At 42.0% G+C, this 24,738-nt stretch overlaps 2 protein-coding genes across 9 annotated transcripts in view; one reads left to right on the top strand and one right to left on the bottom strand.

The window, feature by feature from the left end:
* Positions 1 to 396: 396 nt before the first annotated feature.
* SSR3 (signal sequence receptor subunit 3) overlaps positions 397 to 24,738 on the top strand; it is a 28,425-nt gene continuing 4,083 nt past the window's right edge. The window contains exons 1-6 of one of the 3 annotated variants that reach the window (XR_010840645.1): positions 397 to 675; positions 1,898 to 2,024; positions 5,886 to 5,984; positions 11,030 to 11,161; positions 12,226 to 12,398; positions 13,599 to 16,260. Coding sequence is in view for 1 of the 3 variants with exons in the window: in XM_059063668.2 (XP_058919651.1) it covers positions 543 to 675; positions 1,898 to 2,024; positions 5,886 to 5,984; positions 11,030 to 11,161; positions 12,226 to 12,292 (558 nt within the window). In the remaining 2 variants the exon portion in view is untranslated. Of the gene's footprint in view, positions 676 to 1,897; positions 2,025 to 5,885; positions 5,985 to 11,029; positions 11,162 to 12,225; positions 12,510 to 13,598; positions 16,261 to 24,738 lie in introns of those variants that run through there. The other 2 variants (XR_009335743.2, XM_059063668.2) reach the window with 2 other exon arrangements.
* KCNAB1 (potassium voltage-gated channel subfamily A regulatory beta subunit 1) overlaps positions 13,599 to 24,738 on the bottom strand; it is a 529,857-nt gene continuing 518,717 nt past the window's right edge. For all 6 annotated transcript variants that reach the window (XM_067033900.1, XM_067033897.1, XM_067033898.1 and 3 more), the window contains 2 exons: positions 23,183 to 23,271; positions 13,599 to 18,018 (listed from right to left, as the gene is read on the bottom strand). In XM_067033900.1, coding sequence (XP_066890001.1) covers positions 17,929 to 18,018; positions 23,183 to 23,271 — 179 coding nt within the window. In that variant the 3' untranslated portion in view covers positions 13,599 to 17,928. The remainder of the gene's footprint in view (positions 18,019 to 23,182; positions 23,272 to 24,738) is intronic.

Here is a 24,738-nt window from a genome sequence, read left to right as displayed (position 1 = left end):
TTAATGAAATAATGGCTGTGTAAAGAAGGGGCTCAACACATACTACCTACCTATACTTATCTTTCTCCTCTTCCTCTTCCAACGCCCCAGGGCTGGGTACCCAGAGAGCCGGCTAACCATGCGCCAGTTGAATGAATGACCATATGACTCAGAGCTCCTTATTTTGGAATTTCGACGGCTTGCAAAGCATGAGGCTACCAGCATCTGTGAAGTGTAATGTCAATAACGTTTTGTTAATTAAAAAAAAAAAAAAAAAAAAAGCACCCACTAAACTACAAGTCCCGGCTTTCTCCTAGAAACTGACGCGTCTCGTGGTTTGCCAGGAATCCGGAAGTCTGGCCCGCTCGCCCAATCATGCCGAGAAACCTACGTAGCGGCGCCAGACTGGCCAATCCTGTGGACGCTTGCCGCACGCCGAACAACGCCGGGTCCCTCTTACGCGCGCGGCGCTGACGGGTCGTTAGCGGATACGGTGGCCGCAGGGGTGGTGCTAGGGACATCTGCCCGGCTCGGCCCTCTTGTCTCGCAGCTGCGGTTCCACCATGGCTCCCAAAGGCGGCTCCAAGCAGCAGTCCGAGGAGGACCTGCTCCTGCAGGATTTCAGCCGCAACCTCTCGGCCAAGTCCTCGGCGCTCTTCTTCGGGAACGCCTTCATCGTGTCCGCCATCCCCATCTGTGAGCGCTTGGAGAGAGGCGGGCGGGGAGGCCTTCGGCGGGTCGGCCTGGGCGGGGACGTGGCAGGGCCGGGCGGACCGGCGAGGCGTGAGCCGGGGCCCGCGCTCTCCCCAGCTCGCTCTGGGCTCGGGGGCAGCACGTACCCTCTGTGGGCCTCCGTGATCTGGTCCAGGGTAGTGGTGGGCGGCATCCCAGGAGAGTCACCTGTGGCGCGTTTTAAAAGTACGCTAGCTCGTTCCCGGGCCTCATTCCTGCGGATTGTGAGTTATTCGTTCCGGGATGGCGGCCCCGAATCAGTATTAAAACTAACGCTCGGGTTAAGATCTTGTGATGGTAACATTTAGGCATATAGCCTGCTATTTGCTTATTTCCTCTACAACTATCGTTTGCTGTTACGAGATCTTAAACTTATTATTTTGGAGAAACTAATGAATTCAGATGAGAGACATTAACACCCGCACTGAATTAGAAGTGTAGCTTTACGAGAACTGCTTCACGCAGAACATTATTTTCCTAGTTTGACGAGAGAAGTTGGACCAGTGCCAAGGGCCCGCCCTCTACAATGTGTAGTAACCCTTTTAATAAGCCTATTTAGGGCAATTCTAGAATTCTTACTTGGATGGAAAAACTATATAGTCTTGGCCAAGGTTGTTTTTAGAGCTCAGGATTCCCGAATGTGAATTTCCTCTCACATTGCTGCACTGTTGTTGGACAGTCAAATCCAGATGTATTTTCTCTTTCGGCTTTATAAAACCCAGCGTGCAGTTAACGTGGTGTGGAGCCTTTTGGTTCACTGGCTGCACTGAGCACTGCCTTGATTTCAGATAACAGCCACGTCAGCGTGTAAACTCTAGTTTGGGGCTGCACATGGCGTTTTGGAATGGCCTGTAGTTAGCGTGATAGTACCCTTCAGAATGAAATTTGAAGTCTGAATTGTGATTTTGTTGAGCCAGGGTTTGTTTTCATTTTAGAAGCAGAAATCTTATAATGGACTACTTATAGAAAGGTTATGTTTTTCAAGTGTTATCAACTAGGGAAACTTGAGACTAACCTTTCACTGGATATCACACTTCTGAAGTTCCCCTTATACTGTATACTGGATTCCCTAATCAGGGCTGTATTTTACCAGGTTTAGCTATAATTTATTCATCAGGCTTTTGTAACTGGCAGGTAATACTTTGTTTCTTTTTGTATCCCCCCTCCCCCTTTTATCTTAATTCAGGGCTATATTGGCGAATATGGCACATGGATCTTATTCAGTCTGCTGTTCTGTATAGTGTGATGACCCTAGTAAGCACTTATTTGGTAGCCTTTGCATACAAAAATGTGAAATTTGTTCTCAAGCACAAGTAAGTATATTTCTCAAGAGAAAGTATATATTGTTGCATTTTTATATAGTAGGAGGTCTTAAAGACCATTTTTGTGTGTGGGGGTTTCAGTAAGCACTATTTTGAGATATATATATGTATGTATATTTGGAGGGGGAAGCACATTAATGGTATGAAGGAGTAGCAACTAACTGAAAAGCAGAGACAGTGCTTCTGACACTACTATGGAAGTGGGTATTGATGGTGGAATTAAAACACTTAAGTACCATCCTTAATCATGGGGTTCAGAAAAACAAACTTACCAAGTAAAGTAACATTTTAGAAGTCAAATGGAATTCTTTCTAGAAAGAATTGTTCTGGGCTCACCATGTAGAATTTTTGGATGTGAAAGAAGTGGTCTTTTTTTCTTATATTCAACACTGACATTTTTAATGCTAATTGCATTTTTCTTATGAGAATATGAAAATGTAAAAGGTTACTATATTTCCTCTATTTCTACCTTCATTTTATCGTGTCACACTCCTAACAACTCTTCATGGCCTTCTCTTTTCTAAATGTATTAAATCCAGATGCTTCCAGGCCCCAGAATGCAAGTCTTCTGCCTCCTACCTATTAAATCCAGATGCTTCCAAGCCCCAGAATGCAAGCCTTCTGCCTCCTACCAGTGGGGCCTTGTCTTTTAGGATTGGGCCTTAGATCTTCTGACTCAGCTTTTGTGTCATCCTTTCAATGTGACTTGTCCCCTCCCTCATTTAGAATCATCTCCCTTTCTTTCCACTCTTACATGTCTGGTGTTTCAAGACTTAGGAATCTTTTCCAGAGAACTCTTAACTGTCCTTATTGTTCCTGTGTTAAGCTTTCTAGTGATGAGGAGTAGAAACACATTGAGATGATCTCAGTTAACAGGGATTTATTGTAAGGAGGCCGGAAATGGCCTCAGCAGCTGAAACTGGCCTCAGCAGCTGAAACTGGCCTCAGCAGCTGAAACTGGCCTCAGCAGCCTCTCCACTGTCGTTCTCGACCCTTAGGAGTCCAGGTTGTGCGTGGCTGTTGCTAGAACGGCTAAATCCAGGTCATCTTTGTTGTCTCCCTGCTTGACAGCCCCTCTTCACTAACTGCCATTCCAGGATTCAGCCCATCTCGGCGTCTGCTGTCCTGGGCTGTCTTTCTTGTGAGGCATGGCCATCTGTGGATAGCGAAGCCCTCAGAAGTGGGCCTTTTGCATGACCCATCCTTTGTGGTCCCCTTGGAACTCAGTCCCTTTGGGACCTAGTGTTTTTTCACTTGTTTTGCATATCATTTTTATTTGCCTTTTTGGAGTCAAAAATCATGTTCTTTCCCCTCATTTCTCCTTTCAGCTTCTTGAGGGCAACGGCCATGTCTTTTGTTTATTTCCCTTACAATAGTTAATGGTACATTTAATTTAGTTCAGTAAAATTTCAGTGACCTACTGACTTAATACACTCTGAATGGAATTATTTTTTAGTCATAGTTTTGGTGTAATATTAAATATTGCTACTGACATCAAAACTCCTACAGATTGGCAAGATTGTTAAGGCTTAAAGAGCCAGCAAGATTCTGAGTGTGGGTAGGTGTTGGTGGTAGAAAGAATGGCTTCAGAGTCAACAGTCTGGATTCCAGTCCCAGCTCTCCTGCTCTTAAATGCAGAGCCTTGGGCATGCATTTCATCTTTCTAGACTTCAGATTCTTGAGCTGTAAAATGGGAGTACTAATGGTACCTCGTGGGATGGTGAGGATTAAATATGATACGTGCGACGTAAACCATGGTGTCTGGCACGTAATAAATGTTTGTGTGCAGTGTTGGAGAGGTTGGGGGTGAGAGATCCCATGGGAATTTTTTTTTTAAGGTGGCATGATTTTAAAAATGTTTGCAAAGATTTTTTTTTATCTCAATTGGCTGAGAGCTGGGCCCCTGGATTTACCTCTGTTTTGATTTAGAGCATTCAGCACTGAGTGAGGTTTGTTTTCTAAGAGCTCTGAGATGGAGGGTAGGGCTTCTTGAGTTGTAATAAACCTACAGTGTGGTTGTTATTGTCTCTGTTAGGGGAGTATAGAATTGTAGACATAGAAGAGAAATTAACTAGTTATCTGGTTCAGTGTCTTCAGGAAGATTTGTCATGTGGACAGATGATTGACTATTTGTCCAAGAGATGCTTAGAGCCAACTCCTCTGAAAATAGTTTATTCCTGTGTCCTAGCACTCTTACAGTTGGGGGTGGTGGTGGTGTGTGTATTTTTTTTACCCTCTGTTCCGCTAAGAAAGGTTTCTGCTGTAAACCATGTCCATTTCTTATCATTTGGCCTTTCCTAGAAAAAAACAGTCTTATGTGAAGTTCAGGAAACACTTAATAAGTGCCTGGGATTTGCTAGAGATTAAGAGATGAGAGTCTCTGCCCTGTGGAACTGAACTTTTACATAATAAAATGAGCCAGGGAAAGTTGGACATTATAGTGTCTTTAAGTATCTCTTAAAGCAGCTACCTGCTCTCTTAGCTGCCTTTTTTCTTTATGTTTCAGAACTTATTTCCTTTTACCTGTTTTTTTTTAGACAAACTGATTTTTCCTCTCTCCAGTTATCAATTTGTGGAAAAATACATCAGTTGAAGCTGACTAAAGGTTTTCTTTTTAATAATGTCACTTCTAACTTGGTTCTTGAGTGAGAGATAGAGATGAAGATATAGGTAAAACCAGCCTGAATTTGTGCTTAATTTGTAGCCCAGAAGCTCATGTGGTTGGAGAAAGGTTGAGAACTATTGCCTTGAATGATCTTGGGCTTTTCAAGAGTCCATCCTGATTTTCCCACAGTTTCCTTTGGTCCACTGACCAGAACTTAATATGCATAGTAATGAGGGATTGAGTAATTGAACATAGATTGAACAGATATCTATCTCTATGGTGCACATCCTGTTGCTTTCAATACATCTCAGTATGTGTTGAATGTTTTCTTAGTGGGACTTTGTAATTGTTATATTTTGCTTGTGATCAGTTATTACTTTTTCTATGTTTATGGCTAATCAGTTTTTCTCATATTATGAAAAATAAATCATGTTGAATTTAAATGTCTAATCTTTGGGAGGCTTTTTGTATTTCATCACAGGTTAAATTTTATCCTCTCTTTCACTAGCAACCCCATCTGATAAAACTCACCTCATAGATTTTTTAGGATTATGTCATTTTTTTCTTTATCTGACTCATCACTAAAGATTCTGATCTGATTTCTTGAATAACACTTCCAGCCTTTTCTGGCTGATTCCATATTATCTCTTGGTGCAACTCTCAAACCAGTAGTTTGTTTAACTAAAAGTGCTGTGGTCACTCTTGACCATGTGGTATTATTTCTTTTTAGTGAAATTCCCCTTTCGAGTAAAGTTAAAAGCTTTACTTTTAAGATATTACAGCTATTAATTCTCTCTTTGTTAAGCTTAGTTTTCTCTCCTGTTATTTATTGGAATTGAAATCATGTATCATTTGCTAATGCCTTAACAAATTTATTTGTGGAACAGTTAAATTATGAGTTAAAACAAAGTGGAGCAAGAAAAAAAAAGTGGAGATATAATGATTCATAACTAAATTGTGTTAATAGCATTTGACTTTTATTTCCATATTAAATTCCTAACTTAGGAAAATTCTCCCTTTTAAGCAGAAATCAAAACACATCACTAATAAACCACATCTTGGAAGTTTCTTGAACTCCCTCTCTTTTGGCTAGCACAGTGTTATAAACTTGGAACTTTCTGTCCAGCTTATTTTCTTGAAATGTAAAGTATACAGTTGCCAATACAAGATATGAGTACAGAGTGTTTCTGAGAGAGTGTGATGTTCACTCCTGGAGCATGTGGAAACTTTTTTTCTTTTCCTTCCAGAGTAGCACAGAAGAGGGAGGATGCTGTTTCCAAAGAAGTGACTCGAAAACTTTCTGAAGCTGATAACAGAAAGATGTCTCGGAAGGAAAAAGATGAAAGGTTTGGCTCCCTATTTGAAGTGTTTGTGGTAATCAAAAAGGGGGTTATTTGTAGAAAATAAGTTTTTGGTTTCTGCTTAGAGCATGTGGATATTAGAATTATCTGAGGAAAACGTTGGTATTAGAAGTCATGGTAATGAGAATAATAACTGACTTTTTGAGTTTTTATTACTACCAGATACTTTTCTTTGTGCTGTACACAGTTCATTTATTCCTCCAAAGAGCTCCATGAGGTAGATACTGTTGTTTTCCCCACTTTACACCTGAGGAATCTGAGGTACAGAAAGCTCGGGTACCTTGCCCAAGGCCATAGATTAGTGTGTGGTAAAACCAGGATAAGAATGCAGCCAGTCTGACTTGAGAGCTTGTATTCAACTGCTCTGCTGGGATTTAGGAGCCTGCAGAGCTGTGTCCAGTGCTGGCTCTGCCACTTGGTAGCTGTGTGACCTTGAGGCTATCACCTAACCCCTCTGGGTCTGAAGAGTTTATACTGTGTTGTGTGTTAGCATTTTTAGGTGGTGGTATTTCTGCTTCTGAGCTTCCCTGGGGACATCTGGTTCTTGGTTATCTGCATTGTTTGGGAAGAAGAAAAGAATTAGGTTTGTCTCCTGCTGCCTTATTCTGTGCCACATTTGTTAGTCCCACCTCCAGTTTTTCCTGCCAGCTGCTGTTAGAAGGCTAATAAACATCTGAGTAGACATCTGAGTAGTCTGACATCTGAGTTGAAGTCTCTGAATGATTGAGTAAAGTTGTGCTTAAGAGTTGCCAGATGGTTTAATAGAGTCATGAGTCGAGGCTGTTTTCATGGATCTTAAATTTTAGTATCTACGAGGTGCTTTATGAAATGGAATTTTTATCCCACTTTTCTCCAGAAAGACTTTGTGGGGACTTGCAATTTTAAATTGCATGTGAAACAAAGCAATACAATTTAAAAAGATCAGAAACCGTTTAAAAGTAAGAAAAGGTGGATGAACAAGGACCTCGGCATTAGTTACAGCAGTTGGGCACTAAACTCAGCTCTGAGCTCCCAAGTGTCAGAGGAAGCATCCAAAGTCGTCCAGCTTTCATTGTAGGATGAGAAGCAGCATGCAAGTCCTTCTGAAAAGAAACTTTCCTGGCACTGAATCTTGGAAGGACTTTATCAAGTGGATCCTTATTTAAGGGACACTGAGTAACTTAATGAACAGTGTCTTCTACAGTGGTTTTGGACAGGCCCCAAAACATTATTGAAATGATTATGTCCTATGGATTCTTCATAAAACTGAAGGCACAATATTAAAATCATGACAGTGAAGGCCTGTTTTTTAGGGAGCAGCTTTAAAGACCTCTGGCTCTGCATAGCTTTTTTTTTTTCTTTTCAGAATTGCAAAGTTATTTTTGTTTTAAAATATTAACAAGAATTCATTATACTTTCAAAGAAATAAATTTCCACCTTAAACTTGATTAATATCTCCAAATATTGCTCAACATGTATGTACAGCTCTTGTGACTATCATGCTGATTCATGACAACCTCTGGGACCACATATTACAAAACAAAAAGAAGCATTTCCTAATGGATGCTGGGCCATACTGGAATACAAATGGATTGCTAGGCAAAAATCTATTGCATATGTTACCTAAGAGGAGAGATGTGACAAGTTAGTTACTTTGCCTTTTCTCTTTTTTTTTTTTTTTTTTTTTTTTTTTTGTGGTATGCGGGCCTCACCGTTGTGGCCTCTCCCGTTGTGGAGCACAGGCTCCGGACGCTCAGGCTCAGCGGCCATGGCTCACGGGCCCAGCCGCTCCGCGGCATGTGGGATCTTCCCAGACCGGGGCACGAACCCGTGTCCCCTGCATCGGCAGGCGGATTCTCAACCACTGCGCCACCAGGGAAGCCCAATTGCCTTTTCTCTTTAAAGTTTCTGCTACTCAACTCCTCCCTTTGCATAGCTATTTTTTTTTTTCTTTTTTCTTTTCTTTTTTTTTGGTGGTATGCGGGCCTCTCACCGTTGTGGCCTCTCCCGTTGCAGAGCACAGGCTCAGCGGCCATGGCTCACGGGCCTAGCCGATCTGCGGCATGTGGGATCTTCCCGGACTGGGGCACGAACCTGTGTCCCCTGCATCGGCAGGCGATTTTCAACCACTGCACCACCAAGGAAGCCCCTGCATAGCTTTTTAATTGCAAATTTTTTGCATAGGGATAGATATTAGAGAATCTAGACCACTTTCTTTTAACCTTTTCATCGAATTATAATATTTATTAGAACAGTGGTTCTTAAACTGGAGTGTACATCATAGTTACCCAAATCTCAAAATGCTTGTTACAAGCTCTTACAGGTCTTACAGGTTTTAGGTGATTACTTGTATCAGATGGCAGATGAGTCTCTTCTGCCCACTACAGACTTGCCTGATTTGGTCTGGCACTTGTTCTTGATCCTGGGATGTGTCTCAGAATCTTTGTCAGTGTGGTATTCAGGTAGTCTCTACTAGTGGATCAACCTCTTTGCCGTTGCCTGGACCAGGTATTTCAGAGTAGGATGAAATGGAGGTTTTATTGATATATAAAATGCAGAGTGTCAGAAGATTATAAAATTTTCTTTCTTGTCACCAGTAGAAATTTGTACTGTTTGTAATTCTCTCACAAAGGCCACGCTGGATACAGTTGTACCCAAGTCTGTACTCATTATTGATGCTGATAACTGGATCCAAGACTCCCTTTAAGATCCAGTATTTTTCTTCCTCAAAGGATTAGTTACTTCCAAGAGATTTAAGAGAAGGCTTATCGGCATCTTTCTGCCCAGATGGGTATCTTCAAAGCTCTATCTAAAATCGTTTGGAATATGGACTACATGCCACGTTTGAACCTACTTTTCTACCTATCCAAGGAAATTAGCAGAGGAGAATCAGATTTATTAACGTTTGTCCCAAGATATGAATGTTATTTCTCCTTGACTTACTGACAGGCCATCATTTAGCATTATCGGATTGTAATAGTTGTTGAGTTTGGTCTCAACTTTTCTCCTGTTTTAGGAAGTGTTCCTTAGAAAAATGACTGCTTGAGAAGTATTCTCCCAAACTACATTTCCTACCAGTGAAGCTTTTGTGGAACCATTGCTGATGAGGGCAATTGGGGGTCCTAAACTTTTTCAAAATAAACCAGGCTGCACTAGAAAAAGTTGAGAGCTGTCAGACAGTCCTGACCGTGTATACCCTGATGTAACACACGGTCTTTGTGAGCTGGGATAACCTAAAGGATTGAGCCACTCTTTCATCAAAAATATCTTGAAGATGGTTCTGATTCAGGGCATGATGGGGAGTTAGGGCAAAGTGCTGCGGTAGAGGTGTGATAATTTAATCACCAGCAGTAAAGGTATGCTAGTGGCCTACTTAAGGAACCTGTCTTCACTGGGTCTTGTGCCAGAGTCTTAAAAACAGAGGCAATTGTTCTGAGTGTTTCGTAGCATTAAACCATGTTGGGACTATGGATATTTCTGGGCTGGTGTTTTTGATCATTGTTAGAATGGTATAATGTATTAATTCCAAGTCACGTATATTTTTAAAATTTACATTTAAACTTCTCTGAAATCAGAAGTTGTTTTATAGTTGATAGCTGCATTTAATGTAATGTCCTTCACTTCTTCCAAAGTTTACAGCAAATTGAAGATTTATTAAGTTGATGGTATCTACAGAATCAAGGAAATATGGCATATGTATTAGAGACCACAAATTTCTTCTGATGAAGATAAGATGCTAATACCTCCATTTAGCTCCTTTACAGCCATGCTTGTTGACTTTAGATTAGAACATTTGGTGACTAAAACATCGCAGTTACTACTGACGTTAGCCATAGTGCTGTCCTTAGGATTAGTTGCAGGTACTATTTGGCCCCAGGGTTATGTATCTTTCTGGGGGAGAAAACATCTATGGCAACGAGTTACAACCTTTTTGATAATGACCTACAGTAAAAGAATATAAATATATTTTACTCTTTGACCAAATATACTTTTACATACACACATGTAAATGTTTCACAGAACAGTAATTATTACCTTACTGTATGTGATGCACTTGATGCTTTTCTATTTTTTCCTTTTTTTTAACGTGCTGGTCTCAACTCACTCAGTAATTTTTCCTGAACATCAGATCCACTCAGTTGAGATTTCATGTCCCACTAATGGGTCACAACCTACCTACTCTTTTAACTTTGTAAATTGCTTTACAAAGTTAATTAACTGAGGGAAATAAAGGCTCCCTTATTCACAGGTACCCTGGAACTTCCAGTTGCCTGTGTGAAGAGGTAAAAGAAAAGTTTGATAAAGTACTAGTAAATTAATATGATATAATGCGTAAAGAAGGTTCAATAAAAAGTAAATGGGTTTCACAGAAGTTAAAAACTCCTAATGATCAAGCAGATTCTTAGTTTGAATTAAATAAAGATGGCTAAAGAGAGTCACAGACAAGTCTGCTTCTGTGATGCCACAGCTAGCTTTGTCCATGGGCTTGTCTTAAGGCAGCATATTGAAGGCTGACATCTGTAAACTGTAGAGAGTCTCAAGCCTCAAACAGCTGAGAAAGCCCTGTCAGGCTGCTAATCATCAAGTTTGTTTTTGGTGAGTACCTAGAGAAAGATGCCTATTTCAGTTGCTGATGAAACCAAGCTAATTTCAGTTAATCAGTCCCTTCCTGCAAAGCTCTAACTGCCTGGGAAAAAAGGTAACATACCTAGCAACTGTTTCTTGAGCATAGATAAAGTGTTTTTTTTTTTTTTTTTTGGCTGCATTTTGCTGCTTGTGCCATCTTAGTTCCCTGACCAGGGATTGAATCTGGACCCCAGCAGTGAAAGCACCAAGTCCTAACCACAGGACCACCAAGGAATTCCTGAGCATCAGTAAAGTGAAATATCTTTTTCAGTAGGAAAAAGGGGACAATGCTGATTGAATTTAATATTAAAAACAGATTCTGCCCAGAACACTTAAGGAAAAACTTACTATGAGCTAGAGCCATGTGGTATTTACAATTTTTAGTACCTATTTAAAAACTTAAATGACTTGTTTTGTGTCCACAGAATCTTGTGGAAGAAAAATGAAGTTGCTGATTATGAAGCTACAACATTTTCCATCTTCTATAATAACACCCTGTTTCTGGTCTTGGTCATTGTTGCTTCCTTCTTTATATTGAAGAACTTCAACCCCACAGTGTATCCTTTTAAAGGCTGATTATCTTTTTTAGAAGTCTAGAAACAGTTCGTTTTAGTTTTGATTTGTCTGAGTATTTTCTGGTAACAAAAAACTACACAGGGAGTCAGTCCCTTAAAAAGCACCGTGACCTTAGGCAAGTTTCTGGACATTTAAAACGGGCTTTTGGTTTGATTTGAAGTTCTTTTAAGTTTATGAATTAAGACTTCATGATAAATAACAAGTATTACAAAGCAGTCTTATGTATATGATGATGTATTCCTGCCTAGTTAAAAAAAGTTCTAAGGAGACAAAGCAAACTTGCCTTTGCTACCTCCTGGCACGAGCCCTGTCTGCTGGTACTTTGGGGCTTTGAGGTTGGGTGGATAGGCAGTGGAGTTAAATTGGCACGTTTCCTAATAGCTTAACGGTGTTTCAAGCTGCTCTTAAATTGAGCTTTTGGGCAAGAATCAGTCTTCTCTTGTTAAGGTAATTTATTTAAGTTATTATCCAGGAATGTGCAGCCAAACTTTTAACTGTTGGGGATTTTGATGTAATAAAATATCAGACCCCCTCCAACTTGTATCTCCTGGGAATACTGGAGTGGTTTGCCCCAAACACTCTAGCCCTGAGGCTGAGAGTAGCTGCAGACTTTCAGAACCTCCTTGCTTTTAGAGGCTAGCTGTAGCCAAAACACTGATAGACAGGGAAGACTTATTTTTCCTTTGCTTTTGATGTGGGGGGGGTTGGGGGGTTGGGGAAATCAAGTCCCTTCTTCCTCCCCATGTTCTTTGATCAGTTTGTTTCCTTCAGGTTAAATGGAATTCACATATTTTATTTGTGATCATGTGTTCTAGGTTTCTGTCTCAAGTGTTTTCTTTTTAAAATTGGAACACATTTCCTGTGAATGTTCTTCATTCTTTATAATCTCCCCTCCTGTTAATTGCATTTGCAGACATTGGGACTGCACATTATTGTCATTAGTCAGCCTCAGGAGAGAAACAGTACATTCCAAACAGATGGGTTCTTTGTGTTTTGTTGAAAACCAATTTGGGCTTGATTTTTCCTTAACATTAAATTCTTACAGGAACTACATTTTGTCCATAAGTGCTTCCTCGGGCCTCATCGCCCTCCTGTCTACTGGCTCCAAGTAGAGCACGTCAGCTTCCCTCCACCGCCCTGGCTTTGTGTCTATGGGTGGCCTGTGGTATATGGAAAAGTAGCAGGGTGGTCAGGGTGAAGGACACACAAGCTGTTTTTGTAAGTCTGGAGTTTGAGGGTTTGAAAAACCCAACAAAATGTAATTCAATATTTGTTTATTGGCTCTTTTTTTTTGACAGATTGTTGAAATTAAATGAATTGAAAGGGAAACTCAGAGTACCAGGACATTTATTAAAAGGCAAAAAGTGTTGCAATATGTTATAATCACAAGGGGAGAAAATAACTTGTTTCCTTGACTTGTCAGAGGTCACAGTAACCTGGACTGAGCTGTTATTATTTATAATAGTAGCAAGAAGTTAATAATTGGTTCTGTGTGTTCCAAGCACAGTATTACAACTTTTTTTTGAACCATAAATATCAGAATGAGTCCTCTCCCTCTGGGGGATTGAACAGAAGCCTCATGTTTGCAAGTCTCTGAATTTGTGATTTGAAATAACTCAAAGTTGAAACATTAGTTTCTCCAAGTTGGAAAAGAGAAACTTGTGGAAAAGTTGTTCTTTTTTTTTTTTAAGGAAGAAAGGCAGCCAAGGTAATAATCTAAAAATAGTGCCTAGGCATATGAGAGCTGTCCTATGTGGTTATTAAAGTACACACTGTTCAGCTCTATAGCTTTGGTCCTGGGTGTCCAGGGAGGTTAGCTTGACCCTACCATGTTGGTTTGACCTATTAAGAGAATGGAATCATTGTTTTCTCTTGACCAGGGTCTCACATCACTGGAGGAATGTTCAATAAGAGAACCTGGTTTTTCCTGAATATTGATGTGTAAAAGACCAGAGTAATTTTTGTGATCTTAGTTCTGGAATTCGAAGAACTCTCCAAGAAATTACAGTGGTTTTGGTGCTGGTCAGCATTTTTCCATGAGGACTTCTGTAAATTTGACCCTTTAGTCCACAGGTTCCTATCAAGTGTAAACAAAATATTGATCTCTTTAGACCTTGTGGGTCCAGCCAAGAGCAGTCTCTTGCATTTTTTAACCAGTGTGTTTACAGGTAATTATTTTTTTCTATGTGCCATGATTTGAACAAGTTCGGGAAGCTCTTCTTGAACCTACATCACTTAAAAGGTTATGGACTCACAGGTGATAATTCCTGTCAGCTTTTGACCACATCCAGTACTTTTCTACAAACAATATCTTAAAGGAAATATATTCCCAATTGCTAATGTTAACTTTAATGTTTGGTTTCCATTTCTAAATTTAAGGTGAATGTTGCAAATAATATTCACTGTTTATAACTATAGAAAGATATTCACCAGGAGTCCATCTTCCAGTTCCATGCTGTTGGATGTTTTGGGAAGTCACATCTAAGAACCTGGAAGGAAGACAGGCCAGGAGTACGTTTGCCCGGTGACCCAGATCATCATTATCTTCAACTGAGGATTAGATTTCACCATTGCTTTTAGAAGTCTGCAGTTCTTTACTTTTCTCTGGTACATTGTGATCCATGTGCCACCACTGGGTAATATGGGGTTAATGGGGAAGTCAGAAGAAAGACCCTGCACAGTAGTTAGTGTAGCACATAAGAAGTTTATTTTTATTATGTTTTAACTTTTTTTTCTGTTGATTAATAACTGGTCGGTAGTTTGGTGGCGTGGCATTTGTACTAATTGTGCTTGCTTATTTGACAAAATGACTATTTGACAAACCATCAGTGTCTACTGTTTGTTACCAGAGCTGGGTCAAGTAATTTTTTACCTGTAATTTTTAACTTGCAGGTAAAAAATTGCCACTAGATGGCGGTGCCTGTATAAATGGGAAAAAAATTCTTAAAATACAGTATACCTGAGATGGGGTGGCAAAATAGGGGAATCAGTGTGATATTCTTAATAGAGTGCCTCTTGAGTTAATAAACTGAATAATTTGTAGAAAAGTGAGGAAGCAAAATTTGGTTTTGGTCCTGAAATTTTCCTATGGCACTTTTTGTTTTTAATCCTGATAATAGTTTCTAACTTTCTATACTGTGAGATAAATTCTGGCATATAAGTTTAGAAGACATATTCTGATGGTTCTGCAGTTTTCACTAAGGATTTACAGTACCAGTGCTTTACTCTTAGGAGCTGTGGAACCTTTTCCTCAGCACTCTCCGTGTCACCTAGAAAGACTGTGTAGCGTGAAGAATTATGATGTGCTGGATCTGGCTTAGTTAGTAAAAGCCTGCTGGAGAATTTTTATCTTAAAAACACCTCTTATCCAACACCAGTAGAATAAAAGGGGTTTTGCTGTAATTGGGATTCAAAATGATTTAATTCCTGTTTTTACACCCTTTGTGATAAGTTAGAAGTTCATTTATAATACTTGGGTTGAAATTATTCTTAGCCAGTAAAAATCTACTGGTTGACCTATATGGTATATTATTCTAATTTGGATAGAATAATTTGAAGCAAGTTTGAAGTTAACAAATGTGGAGGTTGGATTTATACCCAAAATTCTTATGAAAGGTCTTGCTAAGTTTTTTCTTTTTTTGGTCACACCACACGGCTTGTGGGATCTTAGTTCCCTGACCAGGGATTGAAACCGCGCCCTCAGCAGTGAAAGCACAGAGTCCTAATGGCTGGACCGCCAGGGAAGTCCCAAAAGGTCTTGCTTATTGAGTATCATTAAGTTTAGCTTTGTAAAATTTATATTTTCCCTAGACTTCTTTATAAGAACCGTGTGATTAAGTATATCATCTTTATTACATTATTTCACGTTAACCATTTTAATTTCCCACGCATATAAATGCCCATTTTTGTAGTTAGTGATCAAATGCTTGTAAGGGCTGTAAGGGGTTATCTCCCACCTCCTTGGACTCCCAAGTAGGGGGATTCATTGAAGATTAGGAGGGTCTTTTGGGTTGTTGGTTTGATTTTCATGGAGGTGGTTAGAGATGAACTTCTCATTGGCCTTCATGAGTTTTCATTGCATTTCTTTGACCTTTCCTTCTTCTTAACTGATCCTGAATTTGGATTCATATCCAAGTTTTTTTAACTTAAAAAATCACACAAACTTACTTTTTCATAAAGCTTGAAAGCTAAAAAAAATCATCCCTAAAAGAGCACTGGACTGGAACACAAAATACTTGGGCTCTAGGCCTGGTGCTGCCATCAACTTGCAGTATGAGTTTGGGCGAGTCCTTTAATCTCTTCAGGCCTGGGTTCCTCATTTGCAGGGAGTGGGGTGGTCTCAAAGATGGCGAAGGCCCCTTGAAGCCCTGACATCTATCCGGGTGACCCTTGGTGCACACTACAGATAAAGATGAAGTGGCAGTTCTTAAAGTGGGAAGCCAGGCACAGGGCTTCTAGTTTTCATTTCCCTTGGCTGAGGTTTCAGTATGTGGCTGGCTGCCACCCAGGTTACCCTTTGGAATGGTATGTTCTCTGCCAAGGAAATCTTTCCAGAAAAGAAAAGAAAATGAGAGTGCATGGAAATTTTTCTTAAGGAAAGAACTGTGAAATGTATTTATCTAGTATATTTACCATGGCAGATGATTTGTATATAAAACTAGATGTTCCCACGGCCAAGCAATGTTGGTATTTGATTTTAATTTGCAGGTTCTTTTAAATGAGTTTGAGAAGCTTTAACCTTAGTACAGAACATTTCTAAAACCCAAGGAGAAATATCTTCAGTGGCTAATCATTTTCTCCATTAACAAGAGAAAAAAAGTTTGGGTTGCAATTTAAATGTAAAGCTGTTTCTGTTAGGTATCACTCAGTGCAGCTTACCTGCCAACATTATTTTTATTTAAGTGATTCTTACTGCCTGTTTTATGAAGATGGGTGTGTGTGTGTGTGTATATATATATGTATCTCCTATAATGATATATATAGCCTTATAATGATAGATCAGATAAAAACTAATTATGAGATTAAATGCACAAATACTTTTATTACTCTAAGCAAATAAACTGCAGTTCCAATTAGACAACTTCAGCTCATTTATGCATACAGTAGTTCACTGGATTGATTGAATGCACAATGAACAACTGAAAAATGATCCATTTCCATCATTAATCTGATACTCTTGGATAAAAAACGCACTGTTTCCCTATTAGAATACAGGTAATAGTAATCAAAAAGAAAATTTGTTGGTACTTCACACTAACATTTTAAGATTGAGAACTTAATCATGAAATACATATCTGGAAATGATGGCAGAAAGTAGCATTTTAAGCTGATAGTACATTTCTTCTGTAAGTCTCAGTGGTTTCTACATGGGGTCCTGTTGGCCAGAAAATTAAATTAGAATTTTGTACATGCTCAGGTGTCCTAATAGAGATAGAGGACCCTCCCCCGTCTACATACACCTTAAAAGTGGGGAAAAAAGTTTTCTCCCTCCTTACAGGTACACGCAGTATACCGTCAGTTTTTCTCAAGTGATATTCATGAGTAGGTAGCCAGTAGTGGTAGGGCGGGATATACCTCAGCTTCAGAGTGCCACAAGGCTAGGCCCCATTAATCCATGCAAAGAACTTTCATGCATATAGTTTAATGCACATAGTGTGATTATAGAATTAGGAAGTTCTTTAACATTTACTTTTCTTTGGGCAAGTTACTTCACCCAGCATATGCTGAGTAGTGACAGCATTTTTCTCGAAGCCCATGATTCACTTTCATGTTAATAACTTCTCAAAAACACCAAGCATGTAAAATCCCAGTGGTAATTAAACAGCAAACATTTGCCTTTCTGGGTATTTTACAGATTTACTTACAAAACTGAGCATGTGTATATTTATTTTTAAAGCTCAAATATTTAAACTTGCAGAAGCTGTGCCTACAAGCAGTCAAAAGTATAAAGCAGGTTTTAGGAAAATGTAGGTAAAAAGGAAGACTTCATTGCAGATACATTTTATTCAAAGCTAGGCTTCCATAGTAGTGTAATTCTCCCTTTCATAAATTAATCAGACTGTCTCTGGTTAAAGACCAGGGTCTTCATCCTTTTACCATCTCTCCATGTAAATGGACATAACATTATTAGAATCCTAATAGGCCACCTTGAAGGAATTGCTATACAGGGCCATTTTTGAGGCCAAGCAACACTAAATATTTAAAAGGTAACGAAAGCAAATACCTAGGCATTTCACTTCTGTTGAATGACAAGTGAAAACAACTCTTGCTAACAGGAATGTGAAAATAGAAAAAAAAATGTAAAATTGTTTCAGCTGATTTTTCAAGCAAGACTTCTGAGTGAACAGAGCCTACTCCTGATGCAATCCACATTGCATCTGTGGATGTTGTTCATTTGAAAAAATACATCTGTAGAACCTTCTTTAAGTTACTAAATGCCTGAAGGTAATATGTCTTTCCCCCACCACATGCTTTCCTTTGCATAAACATGAGATGTACAGAGCAATGTAAGAATAGGTGACTGTAGTCCCAGATAAGAAAATAGAATGGATTTTCCTGTTTGTGAGTTTTCAGATGTGTTCATAATTCAGGTGCATAGTGGTAGCGACAGCAGACACCTCAGAATCCGGGGACACTAGAGGTTGAGCAGTGGGCTGCTAAGTGATTCAGAACACTGGCTAGTAACACCATTCTGTACCTGTATAGACTGCTGCTTTACCCATGCAGCTCCTGCGGCTCATGCACTGCCTTATGATCTATAGTCCTTTTTGCTGTAGGGCTTGTTGCGCAATATGTTATCGATCTCATTTACCACGTGTGATGTCATCTTTGGGAGAACCTGAGAGCATGAGAAGAACAAAGAATGTGATTAGTCCTTGGTACTTGTTCTTTGTGCTCAATATTAAGCACAGTCATCTAGAATTGGATACTTTTATAAACCACCACCAGAATGCTACCTCCCCAGCAGACAGGAAGCTCCCTAAGGTCAGGGGCCTTGTTTTGTTCACACTGCATCCCCAGAGCCTGTAAGAGAACTTGGCCCATAGTAGGAGCTCATAATTACTGGTTGACTGAGTAAATGAAGGCTCATAGAAATATAGAATATCTAGAGCAGCTCTATCCAACAGAAATAAAATGAGAGCCATATATGTAATTTTAGATTTTCTAGTGGCCACAGTAATGAAAGTGGAAAGAAGCAGGTGAAATTAATACATGTTTTACTCCATTATATTTGAAACATCATTTGAACATGTAGTCAGTACAGAATATTATTAGATGCTTTACATGTTTTTAAGTACTAAATCTTTGAAATCCAGGGTACATTTTACACTTGGAGCGCATCTCCATTTGGATTAGCTTTAATAGCCTCAGGTGGCCAGAGGCGACCGTAGTGGATAGCACTGGTCTAGAGACTAAGAGAGATTCAGCCCAGCTGGTGGACAGAGCCCTGGTGAAGGATGACCACAGGTTAACAGGCATCCCAGGTAGATGGAATGGCATGAAGAAGTGAAAAGTCTGTGAATCGGGTGATACAAGTGTAGAGTGAGTGGGGGAGGGGTGGGGATGGAGGGAATAGTGAAAAGGGAAGTTGAGGTAAACAACGGAAGGCCTTGAATGCCATTTTTTGGAGTTGGGACTTTATGCTGTAGGTGGTGGGGAACCTCTCAGGACTTCTCAGCTGGGAGTGACCCCGTCAGACACCTGGAGGTATTCTGAAGGAAGAGTTGGAAGGAGATTGAAAGGGGACACATGTTAGAAATTTATTGCAGTCCTAGCCAGACACTAAGAGCCTTAACTAGACAGTGGTGGTAGAGGAGAAAAGGAGAGTGCCTCGGAGAGACATTTTGGAGGCTGATGGTGATCTCAAGACTGGGTGACTAGGAAGATACTGGTGTAGGTAATTAATTATTGAGAGACCATAGGAGAAGTTTGGAGCCTAAGTTTGGGGTAGGATATGTTGAAGTGAAGGTGCCTTTGGGATCCCATGTAGAAGTGACTTGCAGGCAGCCAGAAGTGCAGCTGTTTAGCTTAGTGGTAGTAGAAGGACTGGAGTTGAGAATTTGCAAGTCATTTGCACGGTCATGCTCATTGAAGCCCTGGGGAAGGATGAGATCATCTAGGGCCAGCTAGCATTTATTGCAAGAAGTGGGCCAAGGGCACACATGACACCTTAAGACAAGGGACAGAGGCAGGCTTCTTGCAGGAATAGTCTGGGCCTGTGTGGAGTCTGTGGTGAAATACATTCATGATGACTGATTCTGAGGTTTCCACCTCACCCTCCCTCTGCTGCAGTCATGTTGGCCAGGGTGACCTTGTCTCCACTCACATGCTCTCCCCAGAAGCCTCAGGGTTTGGCAGGGTAGCAGAGCTCCTTCCTCACTGGCCTGGTAACATTTTCCTCTCCGAATGAAGCTAAAGCAGATTTGGTTTCCCACTAGCCTTGGACCATCAGAGGATCTAAGCTACTGTGCTATTTAAATGTGAGAGTGCAACACTGAGATTCAAGTCTAGAAGTTGGTTGGAAGTTTTGTGTCTAGAATATAGTGGGTTAGCCATGTGAGGAAAAAAAAATTCTTCATTCACTACACCAATAAGAAAAGAGATCTAAACATTAGAAAAATGAAACCATAAAAGTACTTGAATAAAACATGAAAAAAATATGTAGTGTTACAAGACCTAAATGTTCAAGAGAAGCCATACATTAAGAATTTTATGTGAAGTTGCCCAATTTTTTAATGTTGGCAACTGTTTTAAAACATTTTCGTCCCTGCAGGTCACACAAACATCCCATGAGCTAGCAAATTGCAGGTGTAGTAGTATCCTGACTGCAGTAATTGGCGGGTGAGGGGAGGTCTGGCCAGCGTTGCCGGCTGGGCAGGCATTAGGGAAGCTCTCCCAGGACTGGGTCACTGTCAAGATGGACCTTGGGGATGGAGCAGGATTTGGCCAGCCTAGGGTGGTGGACATTGCAGGAGGAGGACCACTATTCTGGGGATTGGGATTCCAGGGAAGGTGGGGGAGGGGAGATGAGCCGTGGATGGGAAGGCCCGACTGCTGAGGAGGCTGGACTTTTCTGAGTGGATGGTGGGGAGCCTCAGAAGGGCTTTAAGGCTGGAGGATGGGGACCTGTGCAGGTGGTGGGCTGCCTGCAGCTGTGGCTTCTCTCCAGTCTCTCATCTCTTGAGGCTCTGATTTATAGATGCCCCTCCAGTTTATGCTCACCTTAGGCACTTCATTCCTTGGAGCAGCTGCCTGCCTTTGCCCATTAGAAACTTCTTTTCCATATAGCTGCTGGCACTGCACTGTTTCTATCCAGTCCCACCAACTGCTGCAGGGAGCCCCCAGCCACACAATCTACTCTCACCACATCAAGGGGCCCAGTTACAGCTTGCCAAGGGTGGAATCTTTGGTGCTGGGCTCACGGGAGGTGGAGTAGAAAGGGAAAAGGGAAGGTAAACCCTCCTGGTAGCAGCCTCCCTGCTTGGACAACATCCCTTTTCTGTTACCCTTTGAGCATGAAAGCCCCATCCTGCTACCAGCCAGAGCCTTGCTAGGGAGGAAGTGCTTTGGGAAGATGACTGCCTCCGTTTTCCTCGGAAATGTTATCCTTGGCTACCTGGAGTATTCCCACAGCCCTGGAGCTACCTTTTTTCTTTTTTTACCATCCCAGGCAGTATGAGTTCCCCCTTGGAATGGCAGTGATCACTGTGTATTAGCAAGACAGGAATCCTTGGCTGCTCCCTTTTCTTGCCAAGCCATCTGCAAGTCATGCCTCTCTTTCCAAAACCTACGGACTCCTTGACCTTCATGGCCACCATCCTCGCGAGTCCAAGCCACCATCACCTGTCACCCAGACAACCTGTCCTTGCCTTTCTTCATTCTGGCTTTTCACACAACAGCCAAAGCAATCTTTAAAAATTAAAATAACAGCATGTCCCTCCTCTTAAAACCCTCCAAAGGATTGGCTGTGAGTAGAACAAAATTCTGACCTCTCTAGTGTTCCGTGTGACCTGTCCCCTGCCTGCGCCCACCATCCTTTATGCTCACTGCATGTGGACCACATTCGCCTTAGGCTGGTGCTTCCTGGAAAAAGCCAAGTGCGTCTGCGTCTCAGGGCCTTTGCACTGCTCTTCTGTGTGTCTGCTCCTTCCACGGCTTTTCACGTGCTGTGTCCTCCGCTTCCAGGCTTCCGAATACACATATCCCAGAGGAGCTTTTGGCAAGGACATCATCTAAAGTGGGCTCACTCATTTCCCAGTTAGTCTCTATTACAATACCATCTTTATTTACTTAGTAAACCTTCTCACTTGAAATTATTTTATATGTTTCTTTATTATGTGCCTCTGCGTAAGCTCTTTGAAGGTTGGGTAATATCTTTCTGGTTTCCTGTGGTGTCCCCAGTGCTGGGTACAGAGTAAGCTCTCAAAGATCTCCTGAATGAACCACGGGATAGAGTGAATCTTAATTCCCTCTTTCTCAGGCAGCCCATGAGCTCTTGAGGGCACCGTCCTGTGCTTATCTCGGAACACTCTCTGCCTAGCATGGTGCCAGACACAGAAGTACTCGATAAGTATTAGTGGAACAGAAATCACTGGGTTGCATTTCAGTTCTTTTGTGTATAGACTGTTCCCGTTTCCTCCTCGTCATTGTGGAGCCTTTATCTGTTCCCAGAGCACAAGTGAAAATAAGAGAAGGTGGGGAGGCTTTTTTAAGAGGGAGCATTCCCCAGGCAGGGACAGAGAACCCCACAATCCGGGAGGAGTTCTCAGAAGCTGAGAGGCAGAGATGATTACCCAGCTGCACAGCCCTAAGAAAGGTGACGGCAGAGAAGGAGGTCTGCACCGTTTATCTCTCAGCATATTCGAGGCTATTCTTCAAAAGGATTTTTTAAAGTTTTAAGTTTAATCAAGCTTGTCCCCACCTCCATCTACTTCCTTCTGGGAGAGGTAACAGGGTTAAGTGCTGGTTTCGGGGACAGACGGGGAGAAGCTGTGAGGCACTTCTGTTTGGGCAGGTGATACAGCTACGGCAAGAGCTGTGGATGGGCTCATTCCTGCGGCCTCTGGCTGGGCTGAGAGTGGGGCAGGCTCAGGACTGAGATGTGACCTTTGGGGGCAGGGGATGGTCACCACAGCCACCAGCCTCCACCCTCTCCTCAGAACTCCCAGGAACACCTCTCTCGCACTTCCCCTCCTGCTGCCTTACGCGCTTCCCAGGTACAGCTGCAGGCTCCCTCCAGGCCTAGCAGTCACTGCAGGGGAGGGAATGGGGCTGGGCGCTCCTGAAACTGCTGTTAGGGAGATGTCATCCTGGAATTCTGAGCCTGTTTGTCTTAAAAGTGGCAAACATGCATTCATTCAATAGGTATTTCTTGAGTGTTGACTAAGGGCCATAGAGTTTGGGAACTGGAGAATCAGTGGAGAAGCAAGAAAGACACAAGTCTCTGACTTCAAGGGAGACAGGCGATTATACTACGTTACTGTAAGTGCTGTGACAGGAGAGGGACCCAGGATGCTAGGAGAGCAAAAGGAGGGGCTTGGCACACTGCAGATAGGCAATACATAGTTGTGGGAAAAACAAGTAAATACATGATGTGTGGATATTGTCCTATGCTTACTACATTTCAAGCTGGTCATTAGGCAGGCTTGTGTGGTTCGACCTGGGAACCCAGTTGTCAGGTGTAACATTGCGTGGGTCACAGAATACACTGTCCCACAAGCCATCCTGAGAAATGAGCCTGGAGGAGACTGCCTGTTAATCAGAAGAGGACATCCCTGGATCCACATACTGTGAAAGTTCTGTTGCTTCTTTTGCCTTTGTCCCCATTTCCCTTCTTCCCCTATCTAGGAATAAGTAGCCTATTCCCTATATTAGGGGCTTTCATGAAACTCAGCTGTGACACAATGAAGGACAGAGGTGGGGAGACGGGACACTGCCTGGGGGCATCTTCAAAGGCACCAGGAAATTCCCTGGAGTTGGTTGGAAAGGGCTGCAGTACTTGCCTGAATGGCACCGAGGTTTTCAATGAGTTGTTCAGGAGTGGATGATCCCAGGAGCACGGAACTCACACCCTCGTTTCTCAGGCACCACGCTGGGAAGAGAGAGCAGTGGGTCAGGAAGTCAAAGCACTTCTGACTGTTGATGAGTTTGCAAACACCATTTGTAGCTTCCATTGTCGCAACCAAAACATTAACTTTGGGGGAGGATGGACAGCATGCTCCAGGATTAAAAACCTCAGCTGCAACCCCTGTTGTGTAGAGGACTCAGTAGAATCCGTGCACGTGAACTGTGGGGCTTAGGGCTCCTCTGCCCCACAACTGGGGCATCCAGTCTAGCTGCCCAGCCCAGGAACACTGTCTTGTTCCTGAAGACACCTGACACTGCTCATGGGTGAACGTCTGGATTCCTGTTTCCATCTGTCTTTTCCATCTCATTCATGCTCTCACTTTCCCCTCATCTGTTACGCAGAGTCCTTGTAGACTCTGGGTACCTGGGTCCTTTGTCTCCACTGACCTGTCAGCCCTCTCTGGACCTGCCTTTCTTCCTGACATGAGGTTCATTCTGGGGAGACCGTCTCTCTCACCAGCCTTCAAACCCCTCACCCCTCCTCTGCCTCTAGCAACCTCTACCCTTAAACCCTCTTCAACCCAGGCCTCCTCCCTCTCAGCAGATGACCTAGCCACCTACTTTATGTAGAAAATTGAGTTCCCTCAGGTAGCATATTCCTTAATTTCCCACTCACCTATGGACACAAGTACACACACACATACTCCAGCTTCAGAGGCTATGGGGTGCTGTTTGTTCAAAGCCAAACTCTGCCCTGGTCCCATTCCTTTTGCCTTTTCTTGGATTTGATTCATCCATTATTTCTCTCCCTCTCTTGCTCTCCTGGATGTTTGATTTCTTACTATCCTCTTTCTCTTTATCAAGAAGGCATAATCAAATTTCTCCCATTCTAAAATAAGCCTCCCCAGGCCCTTCATACCTGTGTAGCTGCCACCCTACCCTTCTCCTCTTCTTAAACTTGTAAAAGGCCAGTTGAGACTCCCTGCATCCCCCTCACATCCCAGTCCCCTTCTCACCATGTCAGAAGCCAGGGTCCCCAGGAAACTCCCTGTGGTTCACATAGACTTTTCAGTTTGTAGCTGCCTGCAACCAGATATTGTTCTAGGCCCAGGGATGCAGTGTCTGCTGGATGTCCCTGCCACACGCCCCACAGACACTGCGAACTTCTTGCTACTTAACTAAGCCTGTCCCTCTTGGGTTACCAATCTCATTTGGTGGCATCACCAGCAACTTGGCCTCCCAAACCAGAAACTTGGGAGTTATCCTTGGGCACTGTCTTTTTCTGGTCCCCCATTCCCTTTTAATTGTCATCTAGTTGATTGTCCTTCCTAAATATTTCTCTAATCCAGTAGTTCTCAAATTTTAGCATGCCTCAGTCACCCGGAGGGCCTGTGAAACATTGATTACTCAGTGCTAGTGCTTCAGCTCGAGTTTCTGACCCAGAAAGTCTGGAGTGGGGCCTGAGGATCTGCATTTCTGACAAGTTCCCAGG

The sequence above is a fragment of the Kogia breviceps genome, chromosome 5 (assembly GCF_026419965.1).
Source record: "Kogia breviceps isolate mKogBre1 chromosome 5, mKogBre1 haplotype 1, whole genome shotgun sequence".
NCBI classification, from domain to species: Eukaryota; Metazoa; Chordata; class Mammalia; order Artiodactyla; family Physeteridae; genus Kogia; species Kogia breviceps.
The sequence above is the reverse complement of the archived record's forward strand: the minus strand, read 5'-3'. Positions and strand labels throughout refer to the sequence as shown.